The 17,269-nt window shown below is 44.8% G+C and overlaps 2 protein-coding genes across 2 annotated transcripts; both read left to right on the forward strand.

The window, feature by feature from the left end:
- Positions 1–397: 397 nt before the first annotated feature.
- On the forward strand, positions 398–4,356 carry si:ch211-199f5.1 (protocadherin-8). The gene is made up of 3 exons (XM_049728003.2): positions 398–3,023; positions 3,447–3,645; positions 3,716–4,356. Exons 1-3 carry the CDS (start codon positions 597–599, stop codon positions 4,027–4,029), a joined length of 2,940 nt encoding a protein of 979 aa, XP_049583960.1. The 5' UTR covers positions 398–596; the 3' UTR covers positions 4,030–4,356.
- A 1,681-nt stretch (positions 4,357–6,037) lies between these two features.
- cnmd (chondromodulin) lies at positions 6,038–11,562 on the forward strand. The gene is made up of 7 exons (XM_049728041.2): positions 6,038–6,114; positions 6,208–6,333; positions 8,016–8,156; positions 8,262–8,375; positions 8,448–8,601; positions 9,566–9,741; positions 10,561–11,562. Exons 1-7 carry the CDS (start codon positions 6,058–6,060, stop codon positions 10,804–10,806), a joined length of 1,014 nt encoding a protein of 337 aa, XP_049583998.1. The 5' UTR covers positions 6,038–6,057; the 3' UTR covers positions 10,807–11,562.
- Positions 11,563–17,269: the final 5,707 nt, after the last annotated feature.

The raw sequence follows: 17,269 nt of genomic DNA on the forward strand, positions 1-17,269 counted from the left end.
CATTTTAGTCAAATCTGCAGATAACGTTTTAATTTGAGAGAGCCGTGCAATTGTTGTGTGTGTTTTTAAAGAACAAAAAGGCAACACCAGCTAAATTAATGGTTTTTGCGCGCACCCGCAAAAAGCACACACGCTCACACTGACGGGTGAAAAATACAATAAGTGCACATCAAAAGAGAGAAGAAATGTGCTTTTCCTCCAGTAAATAAAAGCTGCAACTAGGCGATAAACAGCGCTCGAAACTATCACAAAGCGGTGCATTATGATTATGCACGTCTTCAAATTGCCTTCATGCGCCCCAACAACAGGCTCGCATGTGTGCGTTTCTTCGATATAAATATATAATTCTAAAGACGCGGATTGGCCACACTTGGTCTTATTAGCGCGACGTGCGCTCGAAACCCCGCCAGTGCAGAATCTGGAGGTGTCGGGGACGCGTCGACACGCGTGTCCGTGACTGGCTGCTGCGTGTGCGTAAAGGCGCAAAGTAACTTTCTCCCCGCAGCCCGCTCGCAGCTCTCAGTGTCGGTGCGCGGCGAGTTCGCTCCAGAGCTGAACGGATTTCTCACTCTGCTGTCCCGGTGGATACTATCAACATGCAATTTATTAGGTCTACTCATTACTACTGGTGGATATTTGTGCTCTCCTTTCATCCGTTTTTCTGCGCCTCTCTGGCTCGAACCGAGGGGAATACGATCCGCTACCAGTGCAATGAGGAGGAGGCGGCGGGCACCGTGATCGGAAACCTGGCCAAGGACATGTCCTTGAACCCGCCCCACTCCTCCAGGACCAATTTTCGAATGATGAGGCAGTTTAATGACTCGTTCATCCGGGTGAGGGAGAGCGACGGGCAACTGAGCGTCGGGGAACGGATGGACCGGGAAAGAATGTGCCGACACAATCCACAGTGTCTCGTCACTTTTGATGTGGTGAATTTTTCCAAAGAGCGCTACAGATTGATCCACGTCGAGGTGGAGGTAAAAGACATCAATGACAACTCTCCGGAGTTTCCCAGCGCCGAGTCTGTGGTGGAGATTTCTGAAAACGCAGCCGTGGGCTCTCATATTCCTTTGGACCCGGCCGTGGACGCGGACGTGGGCTCCAACTACATCCAAAGCTATCAGATTTCTGTCAACAGTCACTTCACTATTGATGTGCTCCTGAGAGCAGATGGGGTTAAATATGCAGAATTGGTATTAATGAAGGAGCTTGACAGGGAGAAACAGGCATCGCTCCCTTTGGATCTGACGGCCACAGACGGCGGGAACCCATCCAGGTCCGGTTCGACCAAGGTAACCGTCCGAGTGACGGACTTTAACGACAACAGTCCAGTTTTTGATCAAAATAGTTTCTCGGTGAGTTTGCCAGAGGACGCACCGGTCGGCAGCGTGATCCTGGACCTGAACGCGGTAGACCCTGACGAAGGTCCGAATGGCGAGGTTGTCTACGGTTTCGGAAAGCAGGTTTCGCACGAGATCCGGGATCTCTTCCACGTGGATAGCAAATCGGGCCGCCTGACCCTCAGGAGCCCGGTGGACTTTGAGGACAAGCGTACGTACGAGCTGGACGTGCAAGCCACCGACCTGGGCCCCAACCCGACGCCCTCGGTTTGCAAAATCGTCATTCACGTGAGCGACGTCAATGACAACGCACCAGGCATCAGCATCACCCCCATGACCTCTATCACCACGGGCACAGCACACATAAGTGAGGCAGCGGAAAAGGACAGCCTGGTGGCCTTGGTCACAACCTCGGACCGGGACTCTGGGGTCAACAGCCAAGTCCACTGCACCCTCTACGGTCACGACCACTTCAAACTACGGCAAGCCTATGAGGACAGCTACATGATAGTGACAGCTGCCCCCTTAGACCGCGAAAGGATCAGCGAGTACAACCTCACAGTCATGGCCGAGGATTTCGGGTCACCCCCTCTCAGAAAGATCACCCAGTACACCATCCGAATCAGCGACGAGAACGACAATGCGCCCCACTTCACCAAGCCCGTGTACGAGGTGTCGGTGGCGGAGAACAACGCCCCCGGAGCCTACCTCGCCACCGTGGAGGCCACAGATGCCGATTTGGCCTACAACGGCAAAATTACCTACAGACTCGTGGACAGTCTGATTATGGGGTCCCCCGTGAACACCTTTGTCTCGCTCAATTCGGTGTCAGGGTCCATCTACGCCCTGCGAAGTTTCAACTACGAGGTCATGAGGCAGTTGGACGTGCACGTCCAAGCCAGCGACGGCGGCTCCCCGCAGCTGCAGAGCACGGCCGTCATCCGTTTGAAAATAGTCGATCAGAACGACAACGAGCCTTCTATTATCGAACCGCCTCTTTACAAAGGCTCTGCGGATGTCTTTCTGCCTAAAGACGCCCCTGCGGGTTACGTGGTTACGCAGATAAAGGCCACGGACGCAGACGAGGGCCTGAACGCGCAGCTGTCCTACAAAATCACAGAAGGGGGGCTGCTGGGTTTCTCAGTAGACAAAGACACAGGGAAGGTGCACGTGAGCCGACAGTTGACGTACGACCTCACGGACAATGTCAAAGTGGTGGTGTCAGTCAGCGACAACGGCTCTCCTTCTCTGACCTCCAGTGCGATCATACACTTCAATTTCATCGAGGGCACAGTCCCCAGCGTGCCCTCATCCGCTCAGGACGGCGACGAGTATCTATTTGAGTGGGACACGTCCGTGGCCGTCATTATCATCCTGGCGGGGAGCTGCTCCCTCCTCCTGCTGGCTATCATTCTCATCACAAGCATTTGCAGCCGCCGCAGGAAAGAGACGAGGGAGGGCTACGATGACAGGGAGGAGGCGCCCAAAAAGGCCGAGAGTGTGGAGAGCGGACGCGTGGACAAGCTGATCGTCGGTCACATGGGCACAGCCTTTGAGCCGCACACCTTCCCCGAGCAGCCGCCCGTGGCCGCCAGCAATGTGGCCGAGATGACCTGCGAGGACGGGCACCAGGCGGCGGGCGTCTTTGAGCCCAACAACAGGGTCGTGGAGGGCAAATTAAAGGTAAGTCAGTCATAAGATGCGAATAGTCTATTGGCACATTTGGATAACTTCAGTGCAGGGAGGGAGTGTTACCACTCTAATGGTTTGAATGCGTGTCGGTTGCTATACGAGCCCTGTGGCTGACTGGTGACCAGTCAAGGGTGGAGGCCGCTTTTCGCCTGGGGTGAAGCGTTGTGCCTACTCTGCTCGACCCTGAACGGGAAAAGCTGTGTAGAAAATGCATTCATGGATCACTGCTAATTTGAGTGTCTGCCTCCATGTGCGATTGTGATTGGCTGGGGACCAGTCAAAGGCGCACCCAGCCGAGATAGACCACCTCAACAGCGTAGAGGTCAACACTGGTAGAATCATTGGATTGTGGACATAATGAAAGTGTGTCTTGCCTTTTACCTCGGCTCATTTCCTCTCTTCTGTGACTTTCAGGGCTATTCCACTCTGCCCGGCTACGGCAAGGAAGCCGTCAGACCAATAACAATATGGAAGGGTAATTCGTTCACAACAATCTCAGCGAGGGACCCTCACATCAGCGGCAAGGACAGCGGCAAAGGGGACAGCGACTTTAACGACAGCGATTCCGACATAAGCGGGGATGTGCACAAAAAAGACTCGCCCCCCACAAACGGTGAGCATCACGGCGTCGTGGCAATTATCTCGCATGGAGGTCAAACAATGAATGTCGTTCTCCTCCGCAGCTCTGTGGGCGTGCACGAGCGAGTGCAAAGTGCTGGGCCACTCGGACAGATGCTGGAGCCCGTCGGCCACCAGGCCCAATACCAGCGTGGCTTCCGGGTCCAACCTGACAACTTTCTCCAAGACGGCTTCGCTTCCTCGGGACACCAGGAGGGAACACTACTATCCATCGCACGTGCCCAAAGGCAACGGCCTGCAAAGCGTGTACGAAAAGGTTCAACACCAGGAGTTTGATTATATTCTCGTCGGCCCGCCCACACCTGCCAGAATACAGGAAACTGACGAGATCTCCATTCCAGAGTACACAAACTCTTAAAAACATTCCATTGTACACTACATTGTAACTGACTCGACTGTGTGTTGTGATTGGTTGTATGTCATTTGTCTGTTGGCCTATCTTAACGTGTAAGATCATGTGGAATATGCAAAATTTTGTACATTAATAATATATTTTTCATAAGGCTTCAGTGTAAATGATAAGGACTTTTATTATGACTTTTCAAGAGCATGTGTTATTTAAAAGGGGACATGGGGCATCAAGGGGCTCTTCTGCTGTGAAAAACAATCAATATGAACATTGTTAGTGGTGTTTTCTTTTTTTTCTTGGTCACGTTGTTGCACAAATAAAAAAATGAAAACTGAATGTTTGTGTTACAAGTCAATACCGGCATCTTTTCTGGAATTGCACGATATGATCAATACTTAAAAAATATATATATATATAGCTGATAATTTAATTTGGTCAAAAAGGCTCCAAAATGGCCACCCCACTTTGGTAAAAGTAATCACGTTTAAATTGAAAATATGTATTTCTTCTGTTATTATTGCCATAGATTCTCACTGGTCCAAAATCTCTTTTATTGACAACTCATAAGATTTCACATAAATGCTGTAATGCTATATAGGATTCAAATAAGTAATACTACATTTTGTACAAAATCCTACTAACTGCTCATCTGAAAATATGGGCATTATGTATTTATTAATCGATTCACTCACTAATTTATTTTCATGAATGTAAATGACAAAAAATGATAGATTGCCATGGATGTAAACATTTTTATATCCATATGAAACTATTCACTGACGAAAAAAACCCAACCCCTTAAAATCCAATCATCACACTTTCTATACAAAATGCAACCAAATGATCTTGAAAATAGATTCATCTGAATAATCTCATCAATATTCAGACCTGCTTTGCCCAAAATGTCGACTGAAATGACTAAAAACTTTCCCAAACTCCTAAAAGATGTGTGTTTATAAATTTATTCATTTCATTTTGACATTGTGTAACAATAGAAACCCAAACACTTAAAATATGCTAATTTCACAATCAATAGAGCTCCCCAAAATATAATTCACTGCAAAACTGCTATAATTTGCCAAAACTTTAATGCAGATTAAAAACTGAAGAAAATTAAATAGTTCATCTGAGCACATAGTTTTTGCCCAAGTCCAACTAAATTCTCAAGTGATGAATAATGACAAATGCCGTAATGTGTTATTCTTGTCATTATTCATTCATTTATTTATTTTCAATATGCTCATTTCCCAACCATTACAGTTCATTACTTTTTGCATGAAAGCTCATAAAATGAATGTGAGAATTGGCTAAATAACCTCATCTGGCTCCTAAATGTGGTCTTGTGCTAAACTGATAACGTGCATAAGACAGTGTCGTAGTCATTCCGTGTGCTGCCTTCAATTTGCATGCAAATACTGCGTTGTTGATCAAATGCGCTTCACAATTGCATTTTTTTTTTCCAAAGGTCAAATAACTCCATCACCTTTCTGATTGCCTTCCAGCATACCAATTATCCAGAAAATGAGGTTCAATCTGTTTCCAAGCAACAGCAGCACTGCATATTTGACTCTCTTACCCTGTTTGTTCCCCCCCATCTCGTTCTTTTCCATTTGTAGCGTGAGTGAGATCATGTGACTGGCCCCGACCGCCGAGTTGGCTTTCCAAGCGCAACCTTAATGAATTAAGCCCGGCGCTCGTGTTTGATTGTGCGTGCTGACGCTACGACGCAGTGCTGCGGATCACAGAGCTCATTAAACTATTAAGAGGATAAAGGCAGCATTAATCACACTGGAGCACACAAACTGAAACAAGCTTTCCGCCTCTGCAGTTGATGACACTTATCACTCAGTTCAGACTTTTAAAATAAAAATAAAAGTGCTTTTAGTTTGGCACTACTGCACGACACGCCCACAGGTAACATCAAGAGGGAAAAAATTCCTCTGCACGTCATTCACACTGACCTGTGAAAATGAACCTCGGGCCACAACGGGAGTCTCAGTGGGAGAGTTTTCAGGGAAGACGAGAGGCAGGGCGACAATGGAAGGACACCCAAAAACTCAACCAAGTTGTGCTTTTGAGCCTTTCGTGCATCGGGTAAGACAAAGTGTAGCCTTTCAATTTATATTACACCGCAGATGTAAGGCTCTGACTGATGCGTCTTACTTGGGTCTTTTGAAATCCGCAAAGGTCAAAACTCCCTCGGGGACCGCTGGGCTGCTGAGATATGGCGCTGTGGCTCTTTCCGTTGGTGCCGTGTTGATGCTCTGCGCCTCCATGGCCGCTCTCCTTCTGAGGAAGGAAAACGAAAGGAATGTAAGTGTCCGCTATATGATTTTAATAATGACAAATCTCAGCAAAGACCCCAAACTCAACGACTCATCATGGAAGGTGCTTTGAAGGCATCGCTTATTTCCAGTTTCACCAAATCGGTTCACAAATTACTTATTCATAAATATTCTATGCCAACCATGTACAGTGACAGGCAAAGTGATTAAATAGAAAATAAGAAAGCAATTAATTGGCGTAACCTCGTTTTGGACAATTGGAATGTGAGAGATGCCTTGGTTCAATCAAAATAAAGCTTTAAAATATGCCGAAAGCAGAAAACGTCCAACCATAGCCTATCCGTAGCTACAAATTGTATTCAAGTAGTAAGTAATAATTTGAGTAAAAATAAGTAGGCATCCCGTGATTACGAACTACACAGTAACCTGATTTTTTAAATTAAAGCATGATTGTCAACTAGGCAAAAATATAAAATGAGGACATGCAAATTCAGATATTGCTCAAGGCCATTTTAAGGGAAAATATTACAAATTAAATATTTATTTGACAAAATAAAACGAAACTAAATTCCACCACTATTTTTTTAATTCAACTCTATTTTTTAGGAGAAATAAGAAATATTTTTCTTAAAAAATAAGATAGTTTCACACTTGCCATCGCTTAGAGTATTTGGTCAAGAGTCATGGCAGAATCCAATGCCGCATATTTTTCCATCTGAGATGCCATTGGCGTTATGTAAGTATGTGAATGGATAAAGCAATTCACAGGCCAAATAGGTTTTGACTCACTTCAACTATGCTAAAAACAAGATGAAATACAGTGTCACAAAAAGCTGGGAAAATGAGACGAGACTCATGCTGCAGGTCCTTTTGTTAGGGGGTGCAAGTTCTTGACTTGCCTCAAGTGGTGGCAACCACTGCATTGATGCAAGTTGCAAGGTATGATGACATGAGTTAATAAAAGGCTTTTGGGGGATCCAGACAGTGCGCAGGCACTTTTAGAATCCTTGTGTTTAAAACTAAATCACACATAGATCAAAATCAAAACTAGATCAAACATAGATCATTTCAAGTAGTCCGAAAATGAATGAGAGGTCGGGCATTTTGGTTTAAAGCAGCCAGTTTAGCCAAGTTCCGAAACTCAAACTTTGCCCAAATTCTACGTTCCAAATTAATTGGGTAATTCACAGATAGATGAATTTCCATAGTGACAGGTGGTGCTAGAAAGACACTACAACACTTTTGTAGTCATCTGAAGCTGTTTTAGTAGAGAAGTGCGCGTCCCAGTAAAACAATGTAAAACAATCGAATTTCGCTCAATGCGACGTTGTTGTATAAAGAAAAAAAAATAATGAGGACCGCCTGTCAATCACCTTAATGCAAATGTAAAACGTGCATTTTGAAATATGTTTGTCAAAGCACATCAAATGCTTGTGAGCCCACCGCGTATTTCTATGTTGACTCGCATCGTAATGAGCTCACCTGTAAAGCAAAGATCAGCAGGCTACCCATCGCCCCACTTGCCACCCCCTTCACAGCGCCCCCTGGCTCGGCTCCTGCTGAGCACAACGCACACAGGACGTCTCGAATGCGAGCCAACACGAGGAAAGCAAAAGCAGCATTGCACTTGTTTCCCCGAGCCCCTTTGCACTTCCAGCGCTTCCCACTCCACTAACGACTCATTTAACGTCCCGCGTTGAACGCTTGCAGGTGTACAGCGCTCATTACAGCATGAACATCAACGGGGAGGTGAGGGAGGGCTCCGTGGAAATCGATTCCGACGACAACGTGGAAATGTTCAAAACGGGCAGCGGAGACGAGGAAGCCGTGGAGATCCGGGACTTTCAAAGCGTGAGTGACTTTGCCCCCGTCGCTAAAAAGGTCGAGCCGACGTTCAGTCTGTGTGTTTTCGCAGAGCTGTGAGTGTAAACATGGCATCTCTGTGATTTGGCGCAGGGAATAACTGCAATCCGATTCTTCGGGGGAGACAAGTGTTATATAAAATCCCAAATCAAAGGCAACCTACCTCGCCTGGGAGCTCACAACAAAGGCTCACTGATGTCTGACCCGGTATGTGCACACTGGCCTCTTTTGAATGTCACAATTTCCACTTTTTCTGAGTTCTTCTGCTTCTCCTGGCAGACTGATGAAGACATGCCTGTGAGGTTTGATGAAGAGTTCCTCATCTGGGTTTCTTCCGAGCAGCCGCTCAAGGACATCGCTTTCTTGAGCCCCAAGATTCTGGCTCTGTGTGGAGAGCTACCTATTTACTGGCTCCAACCACTTATCCCCAAAGGTTTACTTTTCATAAAGTGACTCACAGCATTCCAAAGTCTGGGGAAGAACTGAGTTGATATTGGCCAGCTTTGGTCTATTTCAAAAGTCTTTCATAGTTCATCCCAGTGGAAGCCCGTGTGAGGGAAGTGCCCTACTAGATCGTCATTTTATTTGGCATTGAGGTTAGACCACACTCCAGTTTGTGATATTTGTTGGATCGTGTAAGAAGCTAACACAGAAATCTATATAGTCACTCAATACTTGACCAAAATCAATTGATGCAGAAGAACAATTACTCAAGATTCAATTTAAATTCCTTTCATCAAGTCGTTTAATACCCGCTGAGTCAAGCCAATCAAACAAAAAATAGGAGGTAACAACCTAGCAAATAAAATCAAGAATGGAGCTCACCGGGCAAACAGACTGGCAGAGTCTTTACTGTTGAGAAATCAAGTCTACAACAAAATAACTTTTCATCTTTTCCACCAAAATAGGACACATTTCAGCGGAACATCTCGGGGCCAATGTAATTAAATCTGGCTCGTCATTCCCTTCTTTAATCCTTATAGAATGTTTTAGTAGTCATTTTCACCTCCTATTCCTGATCACCTCTAGCTAATGTCAACCAGAAATAATTATAATGTATTTGAATTTATTTTGTCTGAACTGTCGTTTTGCCTGACCTGAGTAGTTGACGGTTCGCTATTGAAAGCTGCCTACGGTTTGTCGACACACTTGTGCCAGTTAGAGAAGTGAGTGAAACACATGTGAACACACAACGACAAAGGTGGATGTATTGTGTAGGAAAAAAAAGAAGGATAGTCATAAAATATGCAAGGCCACTTCATATCACTGCTGCTAATTGAATAATTCACCACGTCTGAGGAGGTTGGGGCCCATGTAGGATTGCACTTGGGAGGGCACGGTGGGCATCTTTGCGAACGCTGACCCAATACTCTCGCCTCTTGTGGCTGCCCTGACAGATGGGGTAAGGGGGAAGAGAAGGAGGAGGGACTCACAACGGGCCAAGCGGCAGTCCCGTGTGGAGGTGTTGGAGGTGACGGCAAAGGAGGACTCCTCCAGGTTGGGAAAAGATGGAGGGGAGGAGGAGCTTCAGTCAGATGTGGGATCGGGATTCAACCCAGAGAATCCCTATCATGTGAGTAGAGTGCGTTGTACTCGAAACCAGGCTTCAAAGCTGCTGAATTTTATATGAGCCGTCAAGAGGCGTTTACGGAGCTCTGCAGAAACCCTTGAAAGCAACAACAACCATTGAAACTTTGCTGTTTTGTCAACAATTTCACACACGACTGCTTTGCATTCGTCTGGCCCTGTTACGATGAATGTTGGAAAAGAAACAGTCGAGTTCCCATAACAGAAAAATGAAATTGGATGGATGGATGGATGGATGGATGGATGGATGGATGGATGGATGGATGGATGGATGGATGGATGGATGGATGGATGGATGGATGGATGGATGGATGGATGGATGGATGGATGGATGGATGGATGGATGGATGGATGGATGGATGGATGGATGGATGGATGGATGGATGGATGGATGGATGGGACACAATGATGGTCAAACAGATACTATCGATCACAAGTGTCAAGGTCCGGACCTCATGAGCCACTATCCAGCATGTTTGAGATGTTTCCCTTCTCTAAAAGGACAAAGTTTGAAAGAGTGTTCACAAATAAGTGTTTAGTATGTCACAGTGAGTGGGTAGCGGCCCAAACTGCAGGTCACCAGGGTAACAGCTGCCACCACAAGTTGTTGAACTTATAAAAGTGATGCAAAAACTCCCATTGCTTATAAAAATTCATATTGCCTAAGAGAACCCCAGTCACATGTTTGGCCGGATGAGAGCTTTGGACTTTTTTTTTCCTATATTCAGACCATCTAAATTGCAAATGAGCATGAATTTTAAAAAAGATCACTCATCAAAAGTAACACTGCTTGAAAAACTTGCAGCGCGGCGGAGGCACAGGGACCGTCGCTGGCGCCGACGAGGGAGGCGCCATGACCTTTGACTCCATGCTGGACCACCAGGGGATCTGCTGCGCCGAATGCCAGCGCAGTTACACGCACTGTCAGAGAATATGCGAGCCTCTGCGCGGCCACTGGCCCTGGCCGTACAACTACAGAGGATGCCAGGTAGCTTGCAGAGTCATTATGCCGTGTCGCTGGTGGGTGGCACGCATCTTGGGCCTCGTGTAAGCGATGCACCCAAGACCCTAAAGGTCTCTCAACTTTCTGCTTGTGTGCCGCTACACTTTCTTTTTAAGTTAGACTAGCAGAGAACTACTCGCAAGCGGGACATTTCAAGAATGATAGCACGTTAACTCGGAAGCATAACATGACTGTGTGAATGCGGAGAAAGAATCTCGTATAAAAGTGCATTAAGACATTTTTACAAGCATGTCTTTTTTGATCACTAGCGCTGATATGGGCCAATAAATATCTCGGCTAAACCTATGAAATAATTGAATCACAGAAGCCTTTTTGTTCAGCTCAGTAACATTTTCAGCAAATAATGGAAACGAAAAAGCACAGATGCCAAAGCATCATCAGATCATTGCATTAACCAAATGTCCACATTACAGTGATGTCATAACATAAGACTTTTCAAATGAATTTTAAAAGTGATTTCTGCCTACATGTAGCAACTTTTATTGAGCTTGGCTGCGATACGCCATGATACACAAACTAGCCTCATTTATTTATTCTTTAGCATTTTAGCTTAGCGGTAGTGTCTCTCAGCATTCATCAGTGGTAAACACAAGTATTGGTAATATCAATTTTAAAAGCAGTAGTTCTTTTTTCTTTCACACTAACAAACACAGTGTCTACAATTAGCAAGCATATGTAAGTATTGTGGCGCCTTAATGTGTATTGCAGCACGCTAAAAGGTATCCCTCTGACATCGTGTCGCTTTTGCGAGTGCAGCATTTGCAATAAATTGTCGGTTAAGTATTGGCTGGCCTTCATGTGTTTTTATGTGTCACATGTTGTTTCCATGGTTCCACTCCGTACTTCTCTGATAAAACTGAAGTGACAGCGAGGTCTGCCGCATCTTCCATTCACAGCTCCCAATGTGTTTGAAGGCAATGCAATTTGCCCATGCTGACATCTGTATTGATGTGAACTAATGTGAGATGAGTGTCGTAGCGATGATGGAAAATATTTCTATAAAAGTGACATTTTGATTAAACCTTTTTCTTTGCTTCACCCTGGTGAAAGGAGAAAGAGGGTACGGAAGCTGAGCGGCCCGATAATGTGATCGCAGCCTTTTATTTCACCGCTGTTATTTGAGCTTTTGGGCTACTCTGAATAGCTGTGACGAAAAAAAAAGGAACAAGGATAAAAAATCAAAAGAAATCTGATTACTATCTCCAAAGCCATATGCCACCTCTCTAAATAATTGAGAGGAGCCGTGTTGCGATCAGGATGATTTCACACAGTGTGATCCAGGCACATCAAACTACAACAGATGTGAAATTGCATCATATCTGCCAACACGTACAACCGCATTGAAACTCAGCAGTGTGAGGAAACGACACAAAGAGATGCTTGTCTCTTCTGCGGGAGATTTGTGCGGGTTTTCATGGGGGTAGAGGTGCTTATCACATCTGCTCCGCTGATAAGGCGTCCTGTGTGCTTCCGTAGGCTATATAATATTAATCCTTCTCCCACGTCTGCACATGCACTTAAAGGAAGGTGACAAGCGTGACATATCCAGGACCTCCTGACGGCTCGCGCTCTGCATGGCAGCCGCCAAAAGAGCCCCCCGAAGTAGCCTCCAGTGATGTAAATTTGCAGGGGGGAGTCCAATTTCCATCACAGCACTGTCAGCGCCATGGTCATTAAACTAAATCATCCCGCTGCGTGTCACATCTCTCCCTTCAATCATTGACTTATGTGTGGACTGCAGATTGCCGTCGCCCACAACAACAGTGTCGTTCGGACTTGAGTGATGTGAGGGTATCATTCTCAAGGTGTTCAAGGAGTTGAAAATATGCCGGATTTTAGGAGTGCTCCATTGTAGTGTCCAACAAGATGGTGGTACCGCAGTCCAAAAGATACAAAACATTTTGATCAGCTAGCAACTCGGGCAAGGAGCTCGTCGACATCCTTACGGCTCATTCTTGTCAAACAGCGCAAACGGATGAAACATTTCAGGGTGACTGGGGGATCCAGAAATTCATTTTCTATACTGCTGTGCTCATTAATTTTCCATCGCAGTTGATTTTGGGTGAGAATACACCTTGGATAATTTAAAGTATTCTATGAAAGCAACAAGATAGTTTTAAGCTGAATTTATATAAAAAAGAAAAAAACAAATCATACCGAATTCTGGTAAAAAGTTGACAGGTGGTGGCTACCTAGCTGCTAGCATCAGAAGCCAATCTCAGCTACGTAAAATTTGCATGTTCTCCCGATGCATACAATTCAGTTCAATTCAACTGAGCTTTGGTGCGTTTTGCTGTCAGCTATTTCTTCATTTGAGAACTATCGCCCACCTTCTCGGAATATGTTGATACAGCTGCACGAGACAAAAGCGTGTGTCTGCGCAAGACAAAGAAGATGAAAAGCACAAAGAAAGACAGAACAAAACCAACAACAACACACAAAAAGCCCACCATTTCACCACAAGCAACTGCTGAAAGATGGCATTCCAACAAAAGAGGGAGAAACAACAGTGGAATATGTTATCCCGAGGCCCTGTTTGCAGAAAGTCTTGTTTTCCCTTCTCCGTCTCATAAGAGGAGACGTATAAACCCCTATTGAGGAGAGGAGATGAATGCGTCAGAGAGCGTGCTCAGCGTGTGAGACGGTGCATCCCTCTGGAGCCGAGCTTACCCAGGCAGCCCTGCAGGCCCATGAAACAAACAGAGCTTTGTGAGCACTGACCCACTGTGCCCAGCGGCCACACTGCAAACCTCCACTAGTGTGCGAAAAGAGAAAAAAAAAGTCTGCGGCGGTGGCGGGCGGAATTCGCTCAACCCTCCACCTGCGTTTTCATCACTGTGAAACAAGAAAACGCAGGCGGGGGACGCCACCGCTGTGACAACTGAATTAAAAAGCCACTCGGAATGCCTCTTGTCCGGGATTTATTTTGTGGCACGCTCTAATCAAGGCCCCCCTACGCTCCCTCGAGGTCCGTATAAAAACGTCAATAGCTGCCCATAAATATGCCTGCTGTTGACCAGGAGGCATTAGAAGTGTGAAGTGAAGCACTCTGCTAGTCGCGGCGGCCTACATTTGATTGCATGTTTTCCATTACATCCAGACATGAATGAAATAAACAGTAGTGACAGACCATTTTGCACCTTAACCACAACACAGAAACCCTTTTAGGCTTTGCTCATTATGCTTCCTTTTTTTTCTGCAAGAAAGCACTGTGGTATATTCACAGATGCTGGCAAACACACACACACAAACACACACACACCAGCAATAAACACCCAAACACCAGTGATTGTTCCATTTCCTTCCCTGCTGAATGGTCCGAAATAAAAAAAAAGGAGATGGGGGTGATACAAGGCTTAAATGCTTTTAATCCCATGGTTGAGTGACCACTTGCAGCCCAGCCAATGAGTCTGACATTTGCAGCTCTTTGTATTTCTTGAACATCTGCAGGAGAGCTCACTTGAGACTCCTATTAGCCTCTGCCTCCCTCCCACCTTCAATTTTCTCACATGCTCTACATTTAGAATGCAAGCTTTTTGGCATGATGGAACCAAGTGTCAATGTCATCTTCAAGCAATAAAGGCAATATAGCTCAGCCATGAAATACAATTGTTGCCTTGAGGTACTTTATACATCTGAACTTCGTGAATGGCGTATACGCTGGGACAAGATATATATTAAGGGTTGAAAATATGAGTCGGCACGTCAACTTCGTTTCACAGTTTGAAGTCGAAGAATCGCCAACAGTATGGAGGCCTCACTAAAATCAACAGGAGTTAACTTTGCACGGAAAACTAGCTGCAATGCTTGTGTGGGAATATTTACCTAAATTGAAACCAGTAGCAAAATATTCAAGTCTATCCTCTGATACAACAAACGTTACCCACTAACGCTAGCTGACCAGCAGCCTTAAATCTCTGTGTCAGCCATCAGCAAATTTACCAAACACCCTTATGTGACAGCAAAAAGACAGGCACTAAACTGCAACGGTCGATCAATAACCACTTAATGGTAAAAATGAACGGGTAATGTCAATAAAGAAAACTTCCAAGCAGCATTTGTCTCATCTATCAGCTTTTTACCTGCAGACACCTGCAGACAATTCTCTTCCTTCTTCTGCTTGCCATCCAATCACAAATCAAAGACACCTTCAGGCTCTCACAAACAGTGGGATTTTATAAAAGTCATGCAATTTTTCATGTAACATGACTGTAGGTTTCCGCAAAGTATTTTAAAATATTTTTTTTTTAGTTTTACCCTTGCGAGAAAGTGGCGTGGAGCGCATCATACAAGGTCTTCTGACTAACATGACAGCTACTGTCACAATTCGTGCTAAACACTGAGCCTCCTCGTGATGACGAACATACAATTGCTGACAGTTACTTAGAACAGGGTGTTCAAAAATAACCGGCAATCAGGAGCCATCTGCTGAATCTTTGTGTGTGCCATGAACAATTTCTAAAACTTTACCAAATATGACAAAACAAATATTCTGAATATAACTTTGTTCTTCTGTCTATACCAGCAACGTATATGGACAGATGGACGAATTGAATATTCCTCCATTAGATGGCAAAATTTACCGTAAACAAGTGTTCACATTAGTCTGTCTAGTATCTCGACTTTTGACAGTTTTTTCTAATAAAAACATGAAAACAAAATTGCTTATTCTTAGCACACTGCATTTGTCTACTGTTTTGACTCAGATCAAAATCAGATCCCATTTTCTGAAACATAATTTCCTGTCGTTCCAAATTCCTTTGCGTGCCACAAAATACAAATAGATGGGAATGTGTCCAGCATGATTGAAATCAAATCGTAATTTAAAATGCAGATTTGGATTGATAGTTATTTGCATGTATTACATTTCATCTTGTATTTTACAGCCAAATAAATGTCAGCTAAACTGCCGGTGTAGTATATTTGTTTGAGGGCAAAGACGAAGAGAAAGAAAGGTTGCCTTCCAAAAATAACGGCCCGAGAGGTCGCGCGGTACGAGTATGCGCGCCAACAATCATCAAGCACGTTGGCAGCGTGCAAAGCAACACAAAGCACTCTCCAATTATACTGTGGCATTAGCGGTAGTTGGAGTAGCAGTAGTGGGATTACACTGCCTGTGTAATGAAACATTATAGCAATTCTCTGTGTGCAGCAGCCACAGCAGGATTGTTTTGCTCCATGTGCCGCAATCGGCAGCACACAAATAGAAAATGTGGAGAGAGTTGTTGCTCTAAATTGAACAAACAGAGGGATTTTTTTTTTCTTTTCTTAAAAACACGTGCTGTTCATCGAACTAAGTGATGGAGGTTTTCGGGCGAACAGCCGCCAACGTATGAGCTTTCATTTCATTTTTCTAAAGCGCTTGTTTTTATTAGGATAGCCGGTGAGTTTATGTCTATCCCAGTTGTCTTGAGCAAGCGGCAGACAAATAAACAAACACTCAGTCATACTCACATTCTCACCTACGAATAATTTAGAATCTTCAGTGAGTCTATGGCCCACCGCGCACTGAGGAATGTGGTCCAACTTGACTGAAATGGACCATTGCAAAATGTATTACAGTTAGCAACTCTTCGCTGGACGCCAAGTAATTGAGTCCCTGAGAACTTGTAACAGGTTTTGAGGCTCCACATACAAAATACACTTATTGTTTTTTTGTTTTTGTTACTGAACCACAAACACATAACGCGATTGTCAACCAAATTAATAGCTACGTTAACTAAGCTAGCAAGGTGCGATGCAACCAGCAACACCACTCATGAAAAACAAAAAGCATGCAAATTTTACAGAGGGAGGCCGCAGATAGTTTCAAAATTCAAACTCAACTTTTTTCTTGCAATGCAATTTTAATTTTTGTCTTTTGTAACTAACTCAAAATGTGATCAGGGTATGACTCATTTAGGATTTTAGTTAAACTATAATCACCACTTTTTTTATAGACTATTAACAGAGCACCAAAAGATCATCGGTATGAAAGAGAGTGACAAACCTCCCTCTGTGCATTCCCATTAATTTCTGTTCCAAAGACCTTGGCGGCGCTGCAGGAAATGCAACCCAGGTTCGCCATCAAATACGTTGTCAGAACCCAACATCATATGATCCTCCGGTGGGGTGCATAGAAGAGGCTATAAATAGCTCAAAGTCAAGCCGCCTTGAGACGACACAACTGCAAAAGTTAGGGGAGAAAAAAGAGCAGTTAAGAGGTTTTGTCGCTTGAAAGCAAAAGCGATAAACTTTATGAAGGCAATGCATTTTTTTTTTTTTTTTTTATTTTTTTTAGGAGTGAGCAAGCTCGGGCGCTCAGATGGGTCGCCCCAGGGGCCTGGCTCCATACTTAAGGCTTACAACAGCCTCATTATCTCACGTCACATCCCTGCAACAGTTTTGTCACAGCAAGACGGCCTCCTCTAACGCCACGAGGCATCGCACCAATCTCCTTGGAAAAAACTATACTGTACACCGTTGCCATATGGACACCATTTTGAACCGG

The sequence above is a fragment of the Syngnathus scovelli genome, chromosome 8, assembly GCF_024217435.2.
Source record: "Syngnathus scovelli strain Florida chromosome 8, RoL_Ssco_1.2, whole genome shotgun sequence".
Classification (NCBI taxonomy): Eukaryota; Metazoa; Chordata; class Actinopteri; order Syngnathiformes; family Syngnathidae; genus Syngnathus; species Syngnathus scovelli.